The sequence below is a fragment of the Xenopus laevis genome, chromosome 9_10S, assembly GCF_017654675.1.
Source record: "Xenopus laevis strain J_2021 chromosome 9_10S, Xenopus_laevis_v10.1, whole genome shotgun sequence".
In the NCBI taxonomy this organism is placed as follows: Eukaryota; Metazoa; Chordata; class Amphibia; order Anura; family Pipidae; genus Xenopus; species Xenopus laevis.
This window is the reverse complement of record NC_054388.1, coordinates 83,069,941-83,095,887: the sequence shown is the minus strand read 5'-3', so window position 1 is coordinate 83,095,887 and position 25,947 is coordinate 83,069,941. Positions and strand designations below refer to the sequence as shown.

The 25,947-nt window shown below is 40.3% G+C and overlaps 1 protein-coding gene across 1 annotated transcript; it reads right to left on the bottom strand.

Moving 5' to 3' along the window:
* Window positions 1-6,203: 6,203 nt before the first annotated feature.
* On the bottom strand, window positions 6,204-24,358 carry fscn1.S (fascin actin-bundling protein 1 S homeolog). Its single transcript, XM_018239050.2, has 5 exons — window positions 23,475-24,358; window positions 13,090-13,246; window positions 9,313-9,434; window positions 7,683-7,850; window positions 6,204-7,224 (listed from the first exon to the last, which is right to left on the bottom strand). Exons 1-5 carry the CDS (start codon window positions 24,283-24,285, stop codon window positions 7,022-7,024), a joined length of 1,461 nt encoding a protein of 486 aa, XP_018094539.1. The 5' UTR covers window positions 24,286-24,358; the 3' UTR covers window positions 6,204-7,021.
* Between the last annotated feature and the right edge of the window lie 1,589 nt (window positions 24,359-25,947).

Sequence of the window (25,947 nt, the reverse complement as noted above, 5' to 3'; positions counted from 1 at the left end):
AATGTATGACATAAGAACTTATGGGCATAAAAGGGTGTTACCATTGTGAGAGCATAGAGATATCTCTTCACAGCACAGGAAAACAAATAACTGATCAAATAACCAATGGGATGGTTCTTCCTCAAGGTCAACGTAGTACCAAGGCTAGCTCAAGAACAGAATCCATCCAAGCCAGGGGGAATTTGACTACACAGAAATGTATTCCTCCTCAATAGTAATATGGAAATGAAAATGACACGTATTCATAGGGAACTAAAAATAATTTGTATCAAGAAACAAAAATGTAAAGTCTTCTGTCTGACAAACTTTCTGGAAGATAGACTAGAGCAGTGCTTACATAAAATCATGGCTGACAATCTGACTGCATTAGTGTTGGAAAGTTAACTCTGAAAAACCACAATAAAAACTTTTGGTAAATTATAAGTGGTTTTATTTCAAGATTTCGGAAGACGGACTAATCTAGACTGGATGCCACCAGTCTTCTAAATGCTTCATTTGCTTGTGATTACTCAAATGATGTGGCATTTTGAGACTCCAAAATATGAAGCATAAGCCCTGCTTTCATAATAGTGTTTATTAGTTTTGAGACAATGCAGCTAATTATATACACTGTGGCTTCATTTTAGGCTGGAACTACACAATGCTATGAGAGGAAACGGATGTGACGAGATGGATGCGATGAAAATAAGGTAATAAAAATGTCAGACCTTGTCGCTGTGTGCATCTGACACGACTGATGAAGACGCAACGTGCAGCGTTTGAATCCGATAGTCATGTCAGATGCACACAGCGACACAGTCTGACATTTCTATTACCTTATTTTCATCGCTGACGCTTCATCTCATCGTGTCTGATTGCAAGAAGATGCATTGTGTAGTTCTAGTCTTAAACACTGGGCAAATTGGCACCTGGGCAGTAACCCTTAGCAATCAATGAATGAATGATTGGCTTTTTCAGGCAGATGCAGGTTGGACAATAAAAGTAAACGTTTAATTGTTTGGCATGGGTTACTGACCTGGTGCAAATTTACCCACCATTAATGGTTCCCACATTGTCTGACTATACAATTAACTGGCTTATTGTGATGCAAAGTATGCCTACAAAACATAGTCTCTCCCAAAAGATGCATCGTCATAAATATGAAAATCATGAGTCTTCAGAACAGAACATACAGTTGTGCTCAGAAGCTGGCATAGCCTTGGTATATGATCCTGCAAAACACTGTTCTTTTATTTTGTTATATTGGTCAGGTGAAGCTATTTACACTGTACCAGAAAATGGTCTTCTTTACTATTTATAATGATACCTAAAAACACACAGATTGTTCTGATCAAAAGTCTGCATATCCTTGAATGTTTGTACTTATTATATACACTCAAGATAACACGCACAGGTTGGGAAAGGTGAGCATCCATACCTGTATCTTGTTTGTTAATTTGTGTCTGTGTCTAAATAGTCAATTACTTTATTAGCTCTTAAGGGCTCTTACACACAGCCTTTTTGCCCTGTGTTCCGGTTTAATCGGCTCAGCCGCAGGGGAGTTCAGGATCAAATGCAGCCGATTCTTCCTTATGGGCATGTACTCATGAGAAAACATATAAACGGCGAATGCAGGTGGAACACAGCATGTTGCACCTGCATTTGTTGCTTATTTACGTTATCCATAAAAGAAGAATCAGCAGCATTTAGTCCTGCGCTGCCCTGCGGCTGAGCAGATTAAAACAGAATACAGGGGAGCGCAGGAATGGTGGAAATTGAAAAGGTTATACAGCACAAGTTAAATAGTGGCTGCCCCCATTGCTACTCTGCTGCTTATTTATATAAACTATAGTAGTGTGTCTGAAGCAAACACAGCCGTTTTACCAGTGCAGCACAACCGTACATTATATTGTATTTATATTTTATTACTTTAAGGCTCTGGCCACAGAAGCAGATTTGGGGAGATTCAGGCGACAATCTCCCCGAACTGCCTGCCCTCTGCCAGCACTTCGTTTAAGGAAAGTCGCCCGGTTTCCTCGTGAGGCAATTTCGGCCGACTTCGGGAAATGAAGCGGCGCGTGTGCATTGACGCAAGTGATTTTCATTTTAGCCAGCAGAGGGCAGTTTGGGGAAATTGTCGCCCAGAATAAGAGATTTGTCGCTGGGGCGACTAATCTCCCCGAATCTGCTCGTGTGGCCAGACCCTAAAACACTAATGTTTTGATGTTACTGTTCCTTTAAAATTGCTTGAATACATACTTCCAAAACATACAGGAGATAATTATCTCTAGACCAAAATGAATGTGTGTGATAGCAACAGGGACTATAGATGCATTGCATTGCCCCTTTAATGTAATATGGTTTTTGCATTTCTCCAACAGAGTTACATATTTGCTGAATTAATACTACTGTTTTTTTCTACCAATGAAGAAAAGGCAAAACACTCAACTGCCCTGTATTGTGAAAAATCTAGCCATTGTTTTCACATAAAAAACACGTGTACCCAGCACTGCGACCAGGAAAAAAACTAAAAAGATCAATTTTGGTCAATATCCTGCACATTAAAGCCAAGGGTAAAAGATTACTTATTGGTCTGTTGTACTCAATGTTTTCCTAAATTAGTCTTTTTGTCTTACATTTGCAAAAACATAACCCTAAACGATTAGAACCCACTGAAGCCACAATTACCTTTGGTCATTATCACCCATTGACTTCTATTAGGCATGTTGTCACTAAATTGTGTAGTTTCTGGCCCTTGTCTGCATAAATAATGCTGAGACTCTTGCGGTAAATAAGATTAGTTTTACATGGCCCTTGTTTGCACAAATAATGCTGAGACCCTCATGGTAAATAAAAAGATTAATTTCACATGGCCCTAGCTTGCAAATATGGCTAAATTATGCCAGCAGATACTACTGGCAACCAGAAAATAAATGTTTTGGCAGAATTTGGAGCTCTGAGAAGAAACAAAAAAAATTTACTTTTGGGTAAATAGGAGCAGAGACTTTGGTAGGCGAAGGTATTGCTGGTAACCATTAAAATCAAGTCTTTTCCCCTTTATTGCCTCTCACAAAAAGGATCAGCAAGGACAAAATGAAAAAAACTAAAACATCTGTAACACAAATTCCAGCAGTGCTTATTCCCGGTATTCACCAGCCCAGGGAAATAAAGTTGTCAGGGGACTATTGCCATTGCTAGCACCCAGCAGAAAAATAAAACAAAGCTGTGTGAAAGAGTTCTAGTGAGCAAAGAAAACAATACTGGGTGGCAGCACATACAACTGCAAGTACTAGCGGAAGCCCACAACCTTCCCTGAACTCAGCAGTGGCTGTTTATACTTTAAAAACACACTCACTCCGCGCTTATTAGTCACGCACTCAAAGAAGTCTGTGCTTATAAATATGTTGTGCTGACGTCATGGGCTTGCGAGATTAAGGTTTGTGACGTCCGGTTGAACGGGCCAGCCCGAGCCAAGGAGCTGGACATTTATATTGCATTACAGTATGCAACCCCCTCCATTCCTCCTTTGTCGTGACTGCTTTGTTAGCAAGAGTCCATTATGAAGGGGAATAATCCCATGTGCTGGTAATCTAGTGATCCACTTTGTGCGACCAGTGATAGAGTAGCTTCCTTTTCTGTGGTTAGCTCAAGGGGGAAAAAAATGGCATTTTTTCATGATTAACATAATAGGCAAAAAGTATGTTCAGCATCAGCCATATTGTTTGAACTCCTGTTGAATGAATAGGGATGCCCATTTAAAGAAATTTGGAAAAGCAAGTCTACCTTTCTCTACTCTAATAATTTCATGTGTTCCATGAAATCCAGTACAAGGCTTGTTATGCTTGAGCAAAATTTGGCCAATACTGGGTCTAGGCTGTTCTTCTGCTCTTGGGTACAATGTTGATTGCTGATTACGGTTCTGTTTAATTGTATGATTGTAATAGAGGCTTCAAATTGTGTATTGCCACTATGTGGTTATTATCCATTTGTATCACGCTGTAATACCTTCTTTACCTCTTTCATGTGCTACCTTAAATGTAACATTGTACTGAAAGCACAATGCAGCATCCTGCAATAAATCTGCCTTTTTAATCGGAGTGCCGTCCTTTCGCTTGGGTATCATATGTTGGCAGTGGGGACGCTGCGGACTGAGCCCCCGGAAAAATAGGGAGCAACCAACGGGGTGGTGAGTTTGGAAGCGGTCTTTATTGGTTTCTGCTGAATTGTACTGAAAAGCTTTTGTTAAAAGAAAAAGTGTTCTAGATTCTCAGGATAAGAGGGTTATACTCTCTCCTTACAAAGCATTGATACAAAATTGGTCTCCAATCCTTTAATGAAATAAAGGCCAAAGAGCACCTACCTTATAAAGATAATGGAAGGTCTCCGTTATTGAGAGGCTGGCAAAGTTGAGGTTGTTTACACTGGAAAAGAGGCACTTAAAGGAATAAGATTACTTTGTATAAATAAGCAAGGGGGTCATGCAATAGCCTTTTTGATGAATTATTCACCGGTAGGTCCTTCCAGCAACCAGATCATCCATTTGGATTAGAGGAAGGAAGATTACATCTTGCAATGTGGAATGGGTACCAAGTTACGTAGAATAACTCTAGAACAAAGTTGATCCAGGGACTCATACCATTATCCTTGAGAGTGAGGAAGGATACAACTAGAATCATATTCCATGTTTTTACACACATGCATTGGTCTCAATCACAAAGTTACCAGTGTCGTTTTTGTCTAAAATAAATAAGGATCAGTGCTTATATTTCTCCTAACATTTAAATAAGTATAATTAAAACCAATTAAAAAACTACAATTTATTAAAATTCAGACGAATTTATTAAAGTAAGCAAGCTCACAAAATCCTACTGAGATACAATATAATATCAAATTAACATACACATAGCAAATTGTCAATTATACATAACCTGAAAGTTTTTTCTTCTTTAATAATCAGATGGTCACAAATGTATATAAATCAGTCCATAAATTGGTAAAAAATGTCTGCATTAAAAACAAAGGAGAACAATGGCAGGAATTTCTCCTTGATAAAGCGCTGGTGTGTGAAACGCGTAGGAGTTAAGGAAACTTTGTGACTTCGGCTCAAACTGGTCGCTGGTGTGCTCCTTCCCTTGGGCGCTATTTTGGGTGTACGGAGCATTGGCAGAGGAGAATGCTGGTCTCTCACTTTGGAACAGATTTACTGAGTGGCATTGAGGGAGAGTGAACTCCATGGTTTGTAAGTCACATAAATCCTGGCCAGGATGAGTTATTTCTCTTGAAGCGGGTTGGTTCTAATGTTGGCAATAGACCTTTTTATACGTAGCCACTTTCCAGCTACGCAAATCATCTTAACATTTAGTTGTGCCCTGCCATTGTCCTTCTTTGTTTTTAATGCAGAAAGTTTTACCAATGTATGCACTGATTTGCACATATTTATACATCTTTTACTTATTTGTATACGGTCCTGATACCTTTGCTACCATCCGATTAAGTTTTAATGAGGCCGATTAATTAAAGGAGAAACGCCCCTTTTTTAGGTCACTATGTATAATTGATCATTTGCTATTGTACCTCTGTTTATGTTAATTTGAGATTATATTGTATCTTGTATCTCATCTTGAATTTTTTGAGGTTGATTATTCCAATAAATTGGTCTATGAATTTTAATAAATTGTAGTTTATTTTTTAATTAGTTTTAAAATAAACATAAGTACCGATTTCTATATTTTAGATTATTGATTATCTCCACTATCAAATTTTTCATTGATTTAAGATTCTTTGCAGCTTTGTTAAGTTTAATTAATTGCACAATGACCACTAGAGCGAATTAGTGTTTAAATATTATATATTGTGTTTGTGATGTATTTGTGTTTGGTTTCTTTCAGATACAGTATTTTAGTTTTGTGCTCATCCTTGTTTATTCACATGTAAGTAAGATACAAGAAAAACATTAGCTTGCAGAGCTCTTTCAAAAAAATAAATAAATGATAAATGCACCTTGATGATTTGATCCTTGAGGGAAAACTCACATAGTACAGTCCATTCACTGGAACAAATGGATTTATTTCTCTATACTGCTTCTTAAAATGGCACTTAAGACATTAGATCAGCAGCTTTACAGATCAATTCACAGGAGTGTGAAACCACCAAGTGAGGCTTTATTCACGACTGTAGCTGAAGTTAGTCACGTGGCGGAGATATAAATAGCCCAGACTGATATATAAATGTTATGAAACTTTATATACTTGGTACGTATCTGATGGTGATACATTTTATGACATTTGAGTTACTTTAAAACGCAGAGCATTGTCATTTAGCACCACAATGTACATTACATTTACTGCGGAGATATGTCAAAGGTTGAGATGAGGCTCATCAGTAGACAAATAGTAAATAAAAAATGTTAATACTGTTTGGATTACTATTAATATTCTACCTTTCCAATTACATAAACCATTCTACAGGGAGAAATACAGCCCTATGAATCACTGGGCATAAATGGTTAAATGTGCAAGTTCTGCATTATTATTTTTTTTAAAAAAAAAAAAAAAAAAAAAGCAAACGTATTTCAAAATAGCTAGTACTTGGCAAAATACAACCACTGCCACCTAAAGGGCCTCCTAAGAGATGCCATTTTCTTTCAGTTTCTCACCAAGGGGGTCATCCCAGGAATCCTACCATAGTTAAAAATTACCTTGTTAAGAAGCAGTTCTGTTTATGGATGTAAACACATTTTTTTTAAAAAAAAGACATGGGTCAGTTTAGCCACATCTGCATTTCTTTGTGGATTGGTTTTAAAAAGTATAACTACAGAACAGTAGAGGGTACTAAGATTGTGGCAGCAAACAATGCCCTGCACCACAGAAGTGCTATACATGTAGATTTGGTCATAAACTGCAGATAGTGACTAAAGTAAAGAAAATGGTTTCTCCAAGCAAGACAAGATTTGTATTATATTGCCCTGGAAGAGCAAACAGGCACAAGGGACACATTTGAATACAAGGTGAGACATGGCTAGTGATTCAGGACCAGATTATATTTAGTATTCCCAGAGTGTTGTAGGGTCAACGGTCTCAGCATTGGCTTTCAGAACCCCAGCATGGTCACCTTTCAGATAAAGGCCATTGACTTTGATTGCCACTTTGTTGTAGTCACAGAATTCAAAGAAGAAATCCACCTGAGTGGGACTACTGCTGGTAACGGACATATCACTTCCCACAGTCCAGTATTTCCCAGTGCCATCTAAAAAAAATAAACACAAAACAGAAGTCAAAAAGTGAGGCAATCCTACAAATTTCAATTTTGTAAGTTTACAGAGAAGCATTATTTGAACCCTTGTAGAAGACATACTAGTCTTCCTTTACGTTCTCCCAGCCTCTCTGAAAGATGTATTTACTTTCCAATCATGTTACTCATCCAGCTATGGTTTAGTAATGTCAATGGCACTGGATGAGAATTAGTCAATTTAATCTTAATTCAATTTTCTGTGGAGAAGACAGATAAGAAGAGGCACCTTTGGCAGTAATTGTAGCCTTCATTCTGTCTGGATAGAGCAGGACACTGTCAATTCAATAGACCGCACTGTTGGTGGCAATATGAAATAAAAGTATCTCCCAGAGTGCAGCAGTACAGAAATCAGCAGACACATTTTCTGCTATGCATGTGCTCACCCATGCCAACCATTCTTTAGGCATGTTTACCTTTGAGGCTGTAAGCACCGTCATTGAATTCCAGTTCAAATACATCATAAATGGAGCGGTTGCTATCAAGGGTTCCAGTCAATTTACGGCAGCCAATGAAACCATGCTCACCCCTCAGAACGATCAGTGGACGGTTAATAAGTTTCATTAAAAAGAGCTCGGTCTCTGCTGTAAAGCAAATAAAAAACATTTTCATAAAATATTTTACTTAAACCCCAAAAGTAAAGTATCAGAATCGGTATCAGTAGACCTCCTACTTATACATTTAAAGGACATGTTACAGCCTTTGCTTTAAAAAAAACTCTACCCATTCTTACATTATAAACAAGACAATTTTTTTTCAGAGGTTCTTATCTGCCTTTGAACAAATTCCTCCCTTCCCTAAACAGCCTTTCTGAAGCTCATTATCAGTGGGCTTCTCAGCTGACTGGCAGAGACACACATGGCGATTAGGGGAGATTTATTTGCCTTTTCTTCAGGCAACTAATCTCCCCGAACTCCCTTCCTGCTGGCTAGAATCTAAATTGCCGGCGGGATGGCAGTCGGATCCCTTAGTTTTCCTAAGTCGCCTCACGAGGAAACTTTGGGGCGACTTCGGTAAACAAAGCGTCCGAGTGCCATCCTGCCGGCTATTTAGATTCTAGCCAGCAGGGAAGGCAGTTCAGGGAGATTATTATCCTGAAGAAGAGGCGATTTGTCTCTGGGCGACTAAATCTCCCCAAATCTCCATGTGTCTCTGCATTAAAAAGGGGACAATGTTAGTTTATCAGGTCTGGCATAAAAATATTTTTGCCATCTAGTTTTTGGATTTCCTGCACTTTAAGGGTAGGGACACACTGGACGATTTGTTGCCAACGTTTTAAAAAAGTAAATCGCAGCGACAAGACGATCGTCTTTTTTGAACAGACGATTCACAGCGACCATTGGCACAGAGCGATTTGTATCCCATTACTCTGTGCGGTACGTGCTCCACCCAAACCGGAAACGGTTTGTGCTTCCCGCTGTAACCTGGCGTCTTTACGTGCTTGCGTTCTTGCGTCATTGCGTTCGCATTGTAATTTGAATACAATTGCTGCTACTTATCTGTATGTGTGTGCGTGTCTAGGAGATTTCAGTGCTTTTCTAAGTACCGTACATGCTATTTCTGATAAATCGCTCGGAAAAGGGTCTCAGTGCGTTTTGGAGCTACAGGCGATTCACAAACGCGCTGTGGGCACAGGAGCTGGCGTCTTTCATTTGGTTTTGTTCAGAGACAAAACGAGCGATATGCCGCCGCGATTTGCTTTTTAAAAACGTTGGCGACAAGTCGTCCAGTGTGTCCCTACCCTAAAGAGCCCTTTGTATAAACAAATAGTTTCCCTCTTGTTATGGAGCTGGTCATTTTACAGGGCATCACAGAAGACTGGTAATTGTTTTAACGAGCCCATACAAAACAGAAAGTAACATTTTTTCAGTTTAGTAAAATAATATATAGGAATTATTTAAAAATTAGACAAAAATTATGTACAGCACAAACTATTTTTTGAACTGCTGTTGAAGAGGGTAAATTCACCTCCTCCATTTTAAAGATATAGTAGCCTCTGATTAAGCTTTTTGCAATGTTATTTGTCCCAAATGTAATGTGTTCTACCTGGTGTATCTACAGAAGCAGACAGTTGCCCATTCTTCTTGGCTGTAACATATTTTCCATTAACTCCCTTAAGGGTGATCCTACGGTCGCACCAGTCAATTTCAAAATAACAGCTGCTATTCCTGTTGGAAAACAAAAGGAAAATGGGGGTGAGGAAAATGACAACTGATTGCGGAGGATGGGTGGAGGAAAAAAGCAGACCAGAAATAAATGTGAAAAGTGCAGCCCATGTTAATTTAATTTTTGGTGCACAATTTAAAGACGACAGGGTTTGTGCAGGTTAATTAAATGAAGAAGACACCTTCTTGTTCCTTGCATCACTCCAGTCTGACGAATCTATATTAGCGATGCAGTAAAAATACTGTTTTGCGCTTTAATATCTGTTGACCCAGTATATTTTGTATACAAGATTTATTAACATACACAACATATCCGTGAAGATTCCATATATAGTCATCCCAGACTCTCCTAATGTAGGCAGCTATCCCTAACTCAAGGGCTCAGAGAACTGAAATAAGTTTCAATGTAGGGGGAAAAACAATTTGCTGAACAAATGGGTCCAGAACAATCAATACAGGGTCACTCCCGATATATGCATTATGCCTGGGTACCCATATGGATACTATTCACAGCACATCTCAAGAACTCTCACTTGTACTCAAATTTGTGTCGTATACAACTAGCACAAGTCAGATGTGCAGTAAGCATATAGAAACCCAATATAGATTTACAGAGCACTTATCGAACCATAATAACTTCTTGATCAATGCCGACTTTTACTCCACTTAATCAGGGAAAGGCGCGCATGTAGATTCAACATACATTAAAAGGGCTTAAATGAAACACTAAAAATGTCAGCAAGAGAACACCAGTTTATTAGAAGCACTAAAAGAGAGATTACCCCCGAAATGGCAATGCCAGTAACAGTATACTATATACACCACACACTATAATACAGGCTTAAAGGGACAGTATATGCCCTTGTTCAACAGGAGTTCAATAAAGAGAAATTGTGCTTTAAAAAATAAAAAAAAGCAAAAAGTAGATTAAGCACTAATTTTGCATTCATGTTGCAGCTGTCAACGCTAATCCCTTTAAAGGTGGCCATAGACTCAAAGATCCGCTCGTTTGGCGACATCGCCAAACGAGCGGATCTTTCCCCGATATGCCGCTAACAGCATGGCTATATCGGGGGTAATTCGAACGTTCGACCGGATGGCCGAACGATCGAATTACGATGCACCAAGTGGCTCTGAAGGGTCGGTCGGTTAAAAATCAAACCCGACCCGTCAGAAGCCCCCATACAAGGGCAGATAAGCTGTCAAATCGGTCCAAACGACCGATATCGGCAGCTCTATCTGCCCGTGTATGGCCACCTTAAGTTAAATCTTGATTTCCAGTAGCTTTCCAAAATGCATCGCTCTATTATAGGATGAACCTGCATTAATGCAAAAATAAAGCTCTGCATTTCAAAAACTTCAATGGCACCCAAATGTGCCAATGGCTGAACGAAACAGCAATAACTTGCTGAATAACTTGCTGAATAACTTGCTGAATAACTTGCTGAATAACTTGCTGAATAACTTGCTGAATAACTTGCTGAATAACTTGCTGAATAACTTGCTGAATAACTTGCTGAATAACTTGCTGAATAACTTGCTGAATAACTTGCTGAATAACTTGCTGAATAACTTGCTGAATAACTTGCTGAATAACTTGCTGAATAACTTGCTGAATAACTTGCTGAATAACTTGCTGAATAACTTGCTGAATAACTTGCTGAATAACTTGCTGAATAACGCTTAGCTTTATATTCATAATTGACCAATTTTATTGTCTCATATGATCTGCAAATATATATTCAAATGCAAGTAAAACATGACATGAGCACAATGATATACAATATGCTGGGGTACAGCACACTAAAATAGCCTAAATATTTAAAGGATTGTTGCAGTCATTTTAAAAGTATTTTCTCAAATTCCACAGCTGGTCTCAATCAGTAATCCCTCATATTGCTGGCAAGTTCCTGCTGAAATCCACATTGTGAACTCACTAGTGTTACATACACATGCCTTTTTCTACACTTTTTGTGTGCCAAGTCAGTTCAGGGGTGTTACTACAGAGGAAGCAGACCCTGTGGCTACAGGGGGCCTAGGAGCAATGATCCCTCTAATTCCTGCTTGGCTATATTTTATGCGCACATTTTAAAATGTGTACAGATTTTTATTTAAAAAAACGGAATCGTAAAGGATAAAAAATTGTGTTTGAATAGAAAATTCATGTACATCACACGCATCTTAGAGGGATCTCCACCCAGGAAGGATAGGGGCCCTGTCCCATGCATGAGGACATAAATACAATTTAAATATTGGTAAAACAGGTCAACCTGTAGACATTTTGGGACCTAAAAAATAATTTGCTGTGGAGCCCAGTAATATCTAGTTACACCGCTGCCTATGTTGTGCCAAACTTTTTTCTATACGTGACTTTCATGAACCCAGGCATTTCCCCATGAGTGTTTCAATTTTTTTTTTTACATTCTAGAACTCATTTAGAGAGTAAAGTAAGGATACATAGTGAAGTTTTTGTTTTTTTAAGATACAATGGGTCACCCCCCCCCCCCCCCCCAATAATCCAGCCAGGGCCGGATTTACATAATGGCAGCTCAAGGCCCACTGTAGTTTGTCACCCCCATCGCCTCCCTTATATTCGCTCAAATTTTCATCATCAGGACCACAGCAATGAGGATTGGCACACAGGAAATTTTAAAAAAAATATAGTATCTCCTGCGCATCCCCAGTGTTTCTGAACCAATGTGGGTGTGGCTGCCCCCTAAAATCCTGCTGCACGAGGCCCGGCCCTTGGTGGCCTCTCCACAAATCCAGGGCTGAGTAGTATTAAAACAAGTGCAATCTACAATACAACTTGTTGTATTCAATTTAGAAGCCACACATTTGTGGCTTTTTATCCCTCTTAATGTGGATGTATGCCAGTACTGTATGATTAACACTAAAGTGGACTATGTAAGGCAAATCCCTGACAGAGGGACAAGTTATCCCCTGATTTTTAATTTCCCCTCATTTTACATTGTTGTCTTGTGGTCCCAGCTATATATTATGCATAATAAGTTTCCCTGGATTTTACACCAATTTTGTCTGGTTCCATGAAAAACTTAAACTGTATGTATATACATATATATCTTATTGACCACTTATAGAAATAAGACCAACAAACCTTAAAACTACTAAACAAAAAAAAAACTAACCAATACTATTTGTCAATTCTATGTACGATCTTCTAACTTGGGAAAAAAAACAGTCAAAAAAATATATTGTTTGCTTAAAAAGAAAAAAACACATAGGTAAAGGAATCGTATTTCAGAGCTTTTCGAATAATGGGACTTCAGATAACAGATCTGATGCATGTATTGAAAAATACAGTAAAATTCCCCTACAAGGAGTGCTAGTCAGTACAATTCAGTGCACACAGGCCTATCAGCAAAGTGGTTTAGCATGCGTTTAGTGGCTGAACTTGAAGCAGTAACACAGGCACTGAAACCTTGGGGAGTGCAGAGTCAGTAATAACCACACATTTTTAACTTACTGGCGACTTGTTCCTGTGCTTGCCTGGGGAGCTGGAATTGAGCCCCATATGCAGCTATTTATAAGCCCCATATGCAGCTTCTAAGACGTAGTTAAAAAAAAAAAAAAAAAAAAGTCACATTTTAAAAATTATCCACTTTATTTAGTGGATGTCAATGGTTAATATACTCACAGAGTAGAAGCAGATGCCTGAATCCCTCCATTGCTGGAAAGGGTCCAATACTTTCCAGTGTGAGTCCGGAAAGCGCACATCTTTGTATCTTTGTTGATTTCCAGTTGAAATGTTTCCTGGTCACTCTCCTCATCCTGATTTGCTGAAAGATCAACTCCTAAAATTAAGCAGACAAGGGTCATTGAAGATAACAAAAGTTTGTTATAAATCAGAATTTAGCAGTTTCTCTCTTTAAAACTCAGGCTCAGTGTTATGAAATAGGATCAAAACCCTAAGCACATCTACAATTTATCTGCAATATTTGCAGTTTTAGAAACGTTTACATAGCCAACAACAGATTTTCAGCTCAACAGCCCTCTGAAGGTCGGAGTCACTGAAGGTCAGAGTCAGTGACCAAGTCTATGGATCTCCTGTATTTAGTTAACCCAAGGATTGCAGACTATTAAGGCAAAGTCTGGTTAGTAGTTCATAGGAAAAAAATGTTTTTTTCAAAACGCATCAGTTAATAGTGCTGCTCTGGCAGAATTCTGCATTGAAATCAGTTTCTATATTTAATTTTGAAATCTGACATGGGGCTAAAAATATTGTCAGTTTCCCAGCTGCCCCAGTCATGTGACTTGTGCGCTGATAAACTTCAGTCACTCTTTACTGCAAGATGGAGTGTCACCCCCCTTCTTTTACCCCCCACCAGCAGCCTAACAACAGAATGGGAAGGCAACCAGATAGCAGCTCCCTAACACAATATAACAGCTGCCTGGTAGATATAAAAGTAGATGTAAAATCCAGGTCCCACTGCAACACATTCAGTTACATTGAGTAGGAGAAACAACAGCCTAGCAGAAAGCAGTTCCATCCTAAAGTGCTGGCTCTTTCTGAAAGCACATGACCAGGCAAAATGACCCAAGATGCTGCCTACACCAATACATAAATATCATAAAAATCATGACAGAATTCCTTTAAGGAAAGTGAGCAATTTGGGGTATTTTTTTTTATGCACTCTTAGGTCAAATTAGATACTAGAAGACATAATTGCATGGTTAGTGTAGTATTACTACTAACTATTGCGTTATGGAAAAAAAAAAATTTTCCCATGACAGTTTTAGTCTGTAAAAGGAAAAACATACAAAATCTTCCCTGAATGAATTCAACCCAGAATGAATTCAAAATGTTACAAATCAACGTGGCAGTAAATCAGCTGTAAATTAGTCTAATTGCCTTTTTTTTGCCAATTGCTTGTCTCGTGTGTAGCCGAGGCCCCTGCAGCAGTGTTGTAAAAAGGAATATTGTGTTTACGGCTCACACATGGCTAGTCCCTGCTCTGAGTGCCATTAGCCTTAAAGGAGTTCACCTTCCAAACACTTTCAGTTCCAAATAAAAAATGGAAAGTAATTGAAAAAAGGGTCTTATTTTTTTTTATGTCTTTTATGTTTTTTCCCCCAAAATTGAAGGTTAATGTTCCTGTCCCTGGTGTTTCAGTCTTGCAGCTAAGTAACCCACGTGTAGATTCTGAATTGTTATATTTGTCAGAATTGTTACAATTCACTACATTAGTTGATAAATCTACCAGAAGCATCTTTTGAATATAAGCAACTATTGTATCAATTCTAACAGCTGCTTTTAAACCAATAACGAATCATAGGAACATGTCAGTATCACGTAAGTGCTGCACCCAAAATAGTTCCCTTCAAAGCCCCCCCCCCCCCCCAAGTCTTTAAACTTCAATATTAGAAAAACTACTAGAAAAAAAGTGTAATTTGAAAAAGTCTGTTTCTGATGAACCAACTGACCTGAAAAGTGTTGGAAGATGAACAACCCCTTTAAAACTTTAAAGGTTTTCCCCTCCTTTGTTCCACAACTTTTATTGATAGAAATGCGTAGATGATACATTAGGCATATTAACATTTTTCACTAAAAACAAGGTGGCAACACTCCAACAACCATATTGGTTAAATGCTTGTCATTAAAGTACAGAGATGAAAACAAAGATCACTACTGGGGATTATTTTGCATCATTAGCTCCTCTGATGAGGACAGTTGGGGATACACTGGGGCAGAACAGCTGAGCTGCAACAAAACAAGCAACAAGTTCACACAGCAAATATGAATTCTAAATTCGGCAGTATATTTATTTTCGGTCACGGTGGCAGAGTAAATGCCGATGTTAAAGCACAGGATCGCATAACAACATGTCTGCAAATGTGCAGTTCCCACTGCATTATTTGATATATTTTTCTTTCAGTAGGATATACCAGGAGAAATTATTCACAGCTCTATTGATACTTTCATTGTGAAATTGTGATTTGAGTCAGTAGCTTTTTGTGCTATCGTTTTATTTTTAAGCTTAGTTTGTTACCCTCTGTACACAATCTTTTAGACATTTTCCATTTAAAAACATTACCAACAACAGTCCTTACTTTAGAAAGCTTTTTTTTATTGGGCAACTGAATCAAACACTTCAGCAAAATCCAAATAGATCACTGCATCCCCACTGTCCAACTTCTTACTAACCTCAACAAAATGGCTACTTTGGGCTACGACAATGGTAATTTGCACAAGTCCAGGTAGGAATGTAAATTGAGGTTTTGTTGCCCACACTGGAAGACAAATTAAGCACAGGCAACAAAGCCATCTGCCATAGCCCTAAGATACAAGGAAGGGGCCTCCCTCAGGAAATAATCAGCAGCAACATCTGTCACATTTAGCATCAGTAAAGACAAGACGAAGATCTTAGCCAATTTAGTAATACAGTGCATCACATTCAGAGAAGTCCATGGAACGTGTCAAAAGTAAAAACAGACAGATGAGCCGATTGCATGCTGCGATGTTACATCACTATCCACATGGAGAGCTATTACAGAGGCAATGAGAAAACAATGCCACACACTTATGCCTGACAATTTTTCTTATATAGGACATATATCTAAACACATATATCTAGCACAAACACATGTTATACTGGTACAGAATCAGTAATCCAGAACTCTCAGAACATAAGATTTTCCAGATTCTGTCATTTGGATTTCCATACCGTGTCTACTAAAAAATTATTTAAACATTAATAAACCCAACAGGATTGTTTCGCCTCCAATAAGGATTCATTATCTTAGCTAGTATCATGTACAGGATACGGTTTTATTAGAGAAAATAATGTTTACTAAATCTGAAGTATTTGATTAAAATTCAGTCTATGGGAGATGACTTTCCTGTTATTTGAAGCTTTGGAACATAGCTTTACAATAGGTTTACATAGAGAAAGAGGATAAGAGCATTGAACAGATTCAAGAGAATGGCACTTTCATTGGTTCAGATGTAGATGAAAAGCAGGTCAGAATTCAAACACAAAATGTCCCAGCTTTCACTGAAGGACAAAATGAGGCTCATAAGGGAAGCTATAAAAACACAATAAAATGGCATCAAAGAGGGGGTTATCAGAGTAGCAAAATATACAGGAAACACCAATCAATAATTGCAGTTAGACTTCTACTACCCACTTAAAGGGTAACTATTGTGAGAATGAAAAGCCACATACTGAAAAAATTAATTTTGTGACTATAATTAAAAATTCTGTATAGCCTGCAATTTTGAAAGCAAATATGTGCAATTGCATGCAGGGCATTTGATTCCCTGCTTCATTGCTCATCAGCAATAAGAACAAGTCGCCATACAGAGAGGAGGTGCAGCGGTTAACAGACGGGTGCAGAGCCAACAACCTGTCTCTCAATGTAGACAAAACAAAGGAGATGGTTGTTGACTTTAGGAAGACTAAGGGTAAGGACACACTGGACGATTTGTCGCCAACGCTTTTAAAAAGCAAATATCGACATATCGCTCGTTTTGTCTCTGAACAAAACCAAATGAAAGACGCCAGCTCCTGTGCCCACAGCGCGTTTGTGAATCGCCTGTAGCTCCAAAACGCACTGAGACCCTTTTCCGAGCGATTTATCAGAAATAGCATGTACTTAGAAAAGCACTGAAATCTCCTAGACACGCACACACATACAGATAAGTAGCAGCAATTGTATTCAAATTACACTGCGAACGCAATGACGCAAGAACGTAAAGACGCCAGGTTACAGCGGGAAGCACAAACCGTTTCCGGTTTGGGTGGAGCACATACCGCACAGAGTAATGGGATACAAATCGCTCTTGTGCCAATAGTCGCTGTGAATCGTCTGTTCAAAAAAGACGATCGTCTTGTCGCCGCGATTTACTTTTTTAAAACGTTGGCGACAAATCGTCCAGTGTGTCCCTACCCTAAAGCTGGCCAGAGATGCAAAGATCCGATCGTACGAATCATCGTACGATCTGACTTTCCCATCTCCCGACCCGCCACTAACCATTCAGATCAAAGTCTTACCAGTCAGATTAGTTAAAGAACAGATCAGCAATGTTCTGCCCCTGACAGCAATCGTACGATATCTATGTCAAACCAAAGCTAGTGACAGTCTCCCACTGAAAATCATATGATCGGCAATACACACAGTGATATCGGCAGCCGACAGAAATTTTCTAACCTGTCCGATCGACCAAACGACCGATCTCCGCCGGACGAAAAATGTCGGGACTCTCCACACACGTTCTGAAAATCGTACGAATCCTCGATTCGTACGATCAGATCTTTGCGTCTATGGCCAGCTTAAGAGTGACTTCCTGCCACTGTACATCAATGGCTCTAATGTGGAGATTGTCAAAAGCACCAAACTCCTTGGTGTCCATCTGGCGGAGAACCTCATCTGGTCCCACAACACCAGCTACTTAGCCAAGAAAGCAAAACAGCACCTCTACTTCCTGCGCAAGCTGAGGAAATCCCATCTCCCACCATCCTTACTCAAAACCTTCTACAGAGGGACTATCAAGAGCATCCTGAGCAGCTGTATCACTCTCTGGGCTGGGAACTGCACCATCAAGGAGTGCAAGACCCTACAGAGGATAGTGAAGACAGCAGAGAAGTTCATAGGTGTCTCTCTGCCTTCCATCACGGACATTTACACCACTCGCTGCATCCATACAGCCACCAGCATTGTGGCTGATCCAACACACCCCTCTCACTGTTCACACTCCTGCCATCTGGAAAAAGGTACCGAAGCATTAGGGCCCTCACTACCAGGCTGTGTAACAGTTTATTCCCCCAAGTCATAAGGCTCCTGAATACTCAGGGACCGGACAGATCTCTCACACACACACCCCATCTGACCTTACTATATACCACAACGTTACACAGCCATTGTACGTCATTGTATAAATAGCCATTGGATACAATTCTTCTCTATGAGCACATCTGTACTTTATCATGTTCTTACTACTATCATATCACAACGATACACCCATCATGTCTGACATTTAGCATTATTTACTTAACATATTACATATGCTGAGTCTGCACTGTCTTGTCCTGTCCCTGCACTATGCTTTCCTGTCTTGCATGAGTTGCATATTTTTGCACTTGCACTTTTTGTCTGTTGTCCGGTACATCTATGTTGTGTGTAGCACCATGGTCCTAGAGGAACGTTGTTTCGTTTCACTGTGTACTGTACAAACGTATATGGATGAAATGACAACTTGACTCTTGATTAAAGGAGACATACTGGCAAACCTACCAGAAAACAGATATAAATTTGCAATAGAATCTTCCTTCATGTTTAGCGCTTCACAGTTTGCAATTTCAAAAAGTCCCTTGTGCAGATCATTGTTTGTCATGATCATATTCATGACAACTTTTATGAAATGTGTTGATTCAGCACGTGAAATACTATTTAAAGGAATGTTTAGCTCTGAGATACATAGAACTCAAGACAGGGAGGTGTAGTAGCAAAATCCTTTAAAAAAAAAAAAAATATTAAAAAAAACGTAATACCAGAAATGAGTTGCTAAACATTTCCTATGTCTTGCATTAAGGTCAAAAGGAAATATTAACTCCAAATAAAATCCTGCCTAACATCAAACAGGACACAGAGACTTGGATACATTAAAGACGCCTACCGTTTCTAGGCAGGATGTGGACAGCTGCACAAACTTTATGATGCAAAGTAGTAGAAGAGCTATTCAATGATTAAGCAAATAGTTTTCCACTGCAGCTTCCCCAGCAGTCTCTGGCACATAGTTACAAATACGGCAGAGAACTGCTTGGGTAGTGTTATTCCTTAGTGCAGATGTGTTAGAGCTCTTTAAATTGTCAGGATGAGATTGTAATTCTTCTGCAGGTTTTGGAACTGCATCAGCTTTTCTCCAATCAATAAGTACCATACAAGATGAGGGAGTTTGAGAAAATCAGAAAAAGAGGCCTGGCTAAAACCAAGTGCTTGATGGCAAATTTCCTCAGGCCCTGGGGGTCTTGTTCACATTAACTTTAAGTAAGCATTTAAGTACCATATCCAGTATCAGCTTCTGACTTGAGTGCAGCCATCTGTGCCCCTACATAGTGGGTCTTGAGACACAAAGCACATTTGCCTTTTCTTAGCCCTTTATAAACAAATTATTTTACATTACAATAGAACCTCAGTCTCTGCCTGCATCATTTTTTCAGGTCCAAATTTTCTATCTTGGCCTTGCAGACTGTTAAAAATAATTGTTGTAGTATTAATATTCTTTACAAGAAGGTTATGTCTCCTGTATAGTTTTTAAATGCTTTGCTCCAATTAACTTTACATCTGAGTTAAGGCTTCTCTCAGCCTACAATTTTTAGGCAAGTATATACACACTACTACTACATGTAGTTACACGTAAAGGCACAGAGTCGGCCTGAGTGCAGCTCAGGGGATCAGATGGAAAATACATGCTTTTGGGTTTTTCAGGCCAATTTCCACTCCATGAAGCTTTGCCTTTAAGTGAAGCTACATGCAGGAGTGCATAGGAGTGGATACACACATACAGTGGGCCCTTGGCCTAGGCCATATAGGGTGATCCTCAACACCCTTACATTTCATTCTTAAAGGGATCCTGTCATTGGAAAACATGGTTTTTTTTTCAAAACGCATCAGTTAATAGTGCTACTCCAGCAGAATTCTGCACTGAAATCCATTTCTCAAAAGAGCAAACATTTTGTTTTATTCAATTGAAATCTGACATGGGACTAGACATTTTGTCAATTTCCCAGCTGCCCATGGTCATGTGACTTGTGCTTGCACTTTAGGAGAGAAATGCTTTCCGGCAGGCTGCTGTTTTTCCTACTCTATGTAACTGAATGTGTCTCAGTGGGACATGGGTTTTTACTATTGAGTGTTGTGCTTAGATCTACCGTTATCTGGTTACCTTCCCATTGTTCTTTTGTTTGGATGCTGGGGGGAAAAGGGAGGGGGGTGATATCACTCCAACTTGCAGTACAGCAGTAAAGAGTGATTGAAGTTCATGAAGTTCAGTTCATGACTTGGGGCAGCTGGGAAATTGACAATATGTCTAGCCCCATGTCAGATTTCAAAATTGAACATAAAAAAAAAAAATCTGTTTGCTGCTTTGAGAAATGGATGTCAGTGCAGAATTCTGCTGGAGCAGCACTATTAACTGGTTCATTTTGAAAACATTTTTTTTTCCACATGATAGTATCCCTTATCATAAGGGAGTAAACTGAAACAGCAATGATTTATATGATTTTAAAAGACAACCATTTCTGTTGGCTAATTTATTAGACACATTGGGGTACATTTATCAAAGAGTGAAGTTTGAGATCACCAGAGTCATCTAGAGTGAAATTCCGCCACTATCCATTCATTTCTATGGGATTTTTAAAAGAGTATTTATCAATGGTGACAGCAAAAGTTCATACTTTGAAGTTTCAGGTGACTTCGGAAAACAAAGCACAGCGAGTGCCAATCCGCTGGCGATTTTTCATTATAGCCGGTGGGAAGGCAGTTCAGGGAGATTGTCGGCCAGAAGAGGTGATTAGTCGCCGGGGGCAACTAAATCTCCCCAAAACTCCCTGTGTGACCTTACCTTTACACGAGATTGTCTTTGTGATTTCCCCTACACTTTTTTTCTGACAGTTAAATGAAAAGTAGTAGACTACACAGTAGTAGACTTAAGTTACAAAGACCCAAATTATGGAAAGACCCCTTATCTGCAAAACCGCAAAACCACAGGTTCGGAACATTCTGCTTAACAGCTCTCATACTTATACTTTGCATTTGATGGTATCTAGGAAATCTTTTGCTGGCAAAATGCTCCTATTGGGTTTACGAAGTGATCCCAAATATTCCTTATCTAGAGACCCTAGGTGCCAAGCAACCTTTCAAGCAACAAGTGACATTTATTAAAGGGGAACTAAAGTCTAAAATAGAATAATGATAGAAATGCTGTTTTTGTATACTAGACAAACACGAACTTACTGCACCAGAAGCCTAATTAAACAAATGATTTATGTTTTCAAAGTTGGCCGCAGGGGGCTGTCATCTTGTAACTTTGTTAAACATCTTTGAAAGACCAAGACTACGCACATGCTCAGTGTGGTGTGGGCTTCAGTTGGGAGGTTAAGCTTAGGGATCGTCATAAATTATCATAGCACCACAAGTCAAATAATATCTGCCATAGAAGCAGATACAGCAAGACTGATTAGTAATCAGAATATGCAGACTGCACTGGGTGTGCAAATCTGAATGTCTACACAGTCGCCGGCTGCATTATAGGGGAAACAAACAAAGCTGCTCAAGTCCTGGGAAGGTGCGGGGCTCCCCCCTGCTGTTTGAAAGTATGATTGTTTCCCTGCAGTGCAGTTAGGGACCGTCTGAAGTTTCCTATCTTGAGCTGTCACAGCAAGTAAAACAAAGGGGGAATGTCACTGCATACAGTCAGACATTTAATTAATTATATTGGAGATAGATTTCTTTTTCATTGCCATTACATTCCCTTTAAGGCCTTAAGGTTCTTATGAAGTATGGCACCAAACTGTGAAGATTCCAAACGTTTGTCCAAATGTTCGGAATACTAGCCCAGCCTACTTACATATTTTTCTGCATAGTTAAGTCTAAGCAACTTTCCAATAAAGTACACATTTTCTATGGTTTTAAAGTTATTTGTAGACGTAATTGCTTCTGCAAGATGAATCTGTGTTATAGGACTGCAGAAAAGAAAAACGGTCTCTTGAATCAATGTGGCAAGTCAGCTGATGAAGGCTAACCAAGACCAGAAGAGAGACCTGACTCCGGATACATTGTTTTAAGCGTTAGAGCAAAAGAAAAGAAAGGGATAAACACTTTCTAACTGCAATTACAGAGTTTATAATAAAAAGCCAACATTTTCCACAGTGTTGGACAATAAATGAATGTGTACATTAAACATACAGGAATTACAAAAACAACCAGGTCTGGACTGAGAATCAAAATAGGCTCTGGCATTACACAAAAGCCTGAACAGCCCCCACCAGCCCAATAAATAGGGTCTGTCTATGGCATCTTACAGCAGCCTGAGCCTGAAAACAACCACTAACCAATGCAAGCAGTAAAGAGGGCCCTATATTCCTGAACATACATACACAATAGATTTTTTAAATGAATTTAACCTAGTGGTGTTTTTTAGGCTGGTTGTACCCGGAGCATAGGACGCCAATAAGAGCGCAAACCATTGTCCAAATGTAGAACGAATATAGTTCAGGACTACAGTCTAACGTCGATGAAATTCTGTTCCTAGGCAGAAGAATAAGCTGCGGTTTACCGCAAAATTCAAGGGACTGAGAGGAGGAGACGAAGAGAAAGAAGGGGTGGGCGGGGAAGTCTGCAGAAGATTGGGGGGAGAGGAATCTGCAGTTCATGTGCGCGACAGAACTATTGTACCTCCTCCATGCTTTGTCTGGACCATCCCAAACCTTAAGATGCGTCTTTCCTCTCCTTCCACATGTTTTTATCTGCATTACTCTCAACATACATTTCCTTATAGTATAAAATAGACATAAAAGCAGTGACAGCGCTCAGATCAGGCACAGACTGGCAATTGGCGAGTTCTGGAAAAAGCCAGAGGGGCTGCTTTAAGATGCCATAGACACTCAATATTTAGTCAGCTGGTGGGGGGCTGTTTGGGCCTCTGTGTGGCCTTGTTGGGGCCTCTGGGTACCTGAAATACCAATGTTTATTTTGATTCTCAGTCCTGACCTGGCTCAGATGCAATACTAAAGAGGGGGGCAATGCTAAAGAGGGGGGGCAATGCTAAAGAGGGGGGGCAATGCTAAAGAGGGGGGGCAATGCTAAAGAGAAGAGGGAGCAATACTAAAGAGAAGAGGGAGCAATACTAAAGAGAAGAGGGAGCAATACTAAAGAGAGGGTGGCAATACTAAAGAGAAGAGGGAACAATGCTGAAGAGAGGGGGCAATGCTGAAGAGACAATGTCTGCAGGCCAAGCTGTAAGAGAACACAAATGTAGAGTGTCGGGCGCAGCTTAATAAATGAAATAGGCGCTGATCTTACCTTGCCTTGTAGACACGTTCCTGCCATTGGCAGCAGTCAGAACCACTTGCGGGCAGCTTCTCTCCAGCACAAATAGTTCATCCCTCCCGGCCTTGCTGTTCTTTCCTGCCTTCATGGTTCCGCTGGGGCCGGACGAGGTCAAGTAGCGCCCGTCACTAGCCCTGAAGGCCACTTTGCCGGCGGAGATGTCCAGCGTGTAAGCGGTGTCGGGGCCGGACTGGTCTCTCAGGCTTCCGTCGGAGGCGAGGAGGCGTTGGTCGGGGGTCTGGATGCTGTAGCGGTTCTCCTGGAAGACGAGAGTGATGAGCGAGTCCACCCCCCACGGCACGTCCCGTTCCACCGACAACTCGTCCCCGCGGCCATTGAGACGGGCGTAGCGCTTGCGGGTGACGCTGTACAGGGTGAACTGGGGGTGCATGGCCAGGTGGACTCCCCACTTCTCTGCGGGTGATACCGAAGGAGAGAAACAACTGATCCGGTCCTCGGAGCCTCCAAAGTAGCGGCCGTACAACTCAGACTGCAGCGCCCAGCGCCCGTCCCCCTGCGCACTGACCAAGAAGCGGCACTCGGGCCCCGGCGTATCGATCTCCCCGAACACCTTCCCATCTTTGTCCGCGGAAAGGAAGCGGCCTAAGTGGCTCCGAAGTAAAACGGCGCTGGAATCTTCCCCCGCCGGCTCCAGGCTCCACACTTGCTTCTTCTTTAAGCTGCTGGCCGAAGCATTGATTTTGAAGCCGAACGCCTCCGCCGTGAGGTACTTGTTGTTGCAGTTAATGAGTCCCAGTTGAAGGGGTCCAGAGTTGCTGCTCATTGTGCCAGTGAGATGTTCAAGCCCGTTACACGCGGATCTCTCTCTCTCTGCAGCAGCCGTGCGGCCGCTCGCTCGTCTATATAAAAGGTTCGGTGACGTCACCTGGAGGGTGGGCGTGAACCAGAAAAATTGGATGATCAGTAAAAGGGTGAAGGACCTTGAAGGAAATGAGGCGACAGGGAGGGGACGTGAATCTGTGAGAGAAATATAGGGATGAGGGAAATGGATTGAAAGCAGCAATCACTGCCAGGTCTGGACTGGGAGTCAAAATAGGCCCTGGCATTACAAGTACATAGATGCCCCAAAAGCCTCCAACCGGCCCACTAAATAGTGACTGTCTATGGGACCTTACAGCATTTGCCAGAACCCACACATTGTCAGTCCTGGCCTGGTCACGGCTACGTGTTCCCACAAGCTAATAAGGGAGCAGAAGCCTAAAAATGCCGTGGCTTCATATTGCTCAGTCCTCACTGGGTGTGGCGGCTGATGTAAACGGGAGGCAGGGGGTTAATGCCATCTGAAACACCATGATAGAGGTATATTTGCTACAACTCAGCAACCTCTCTAATATTCTGTAAACCTTTTGTTTCCAGACAGTTTCCCTTGAGGAGAGGGCGGTTAAAGGGGAAACATACCCCATGTTCAGCATGAGATCAATGAATGGAGCTTGTACCTATTAAAAGGGGTTGTTCACCTTCAAACAACTAGTTGTTTTCAGATAGATCACCAGAAATAACAACTTTTTCCAATAACTTTCCATTTTCTATCTGTGGCCGTTTTTTTTAATATTGAAGTGTAATATTAATATTTTGCACCTTCTAAAGCAGCTCTATGAAAGGAGGGGGGTCGCCAACCCCCCCAAACTGTTCTAAATTGATACATTTAAAGGATACATTTCTTATCTTTGTCCCTACTGTGCAGAATACTTGGGTTTCATTACATCCAGTTGATAGAATTGATACAGTAGTTGCTAATATTCCAGCGATGTTGCTGAGAAATGTATCAACTATGGGGCAGATTTATCAAAGGTCGAGGTGAATTTTCAAATGAAAAAAAATTCGAATTTCTAGCTATTTTTTGTGTACTTTGACTAGGGAATAGTCCAAATTCCATTCAAATTTGAAGAAAATTCGAATATCGAAATTTATTATGTACTGTCTCTTTAAAAATACATCTTCAACCATTCACCCATCTAAAACCTGCCGAATTGCTGTTTTAGCCTATGGGGGACCTCCTAGAACCCATTTGGAGTCAATTGGTGGACTTTGAAAAATCAAAGGTTTTTTTGGGGAAAACTTTGAATCAAATTCGATCGAATGCGCAATCAGTGTCGGACTGGCCCACCAGGATACCAGGAAAACTCCCAGTAGGCCCAGGTGTTAGTGGGCCCTCTTGTTTCTAACCATTTGGCCTATTTCATGGTCATTCCCTATTCCTTTATGGTAAAGTGGAAGTATAGTAATAATAATAATAAAGTATAGTAAGTAGATATAATAGACTAGGAGAATAAAGAGGTTGACTTCAGAGAGGAGGAATAATAGTTTGGAAAGTGGGCCCATGGTCACGGTTTACCGGTGGGCCCACCATCTAAAGTTTTCTGGTGGGCCCCTGGCATTCCAGTCCGACACTGTGCGCAATTCCTTCGATTTGTATGATTCTAAT

Excerpts from the sequence above, each read along its gene's own strand:
- fscn1.S (XM_018239050.2), bottom strand. The coding sequence starts at position 24,285 with ATGAGCAGCAACTCTGGACCCCTTCAACTGGGACTCATTAACTGCAAC. Across the intron at positions 7,851-9,312 it reads TGCTTCTGTAGATACACCAG|CAGAGACCGAGCTCTTTTTA; the intron begins GTAGAACACATT and ends TTTGCTTTACAG. Across the intron at positions 7,225-7,682 it reads CGGTGCTTACAGCCTCAAAG|ATGGCACTGGGAAATACTGG; the intron begins GTAAACATGCCT and ends TATTTTTTTTAG.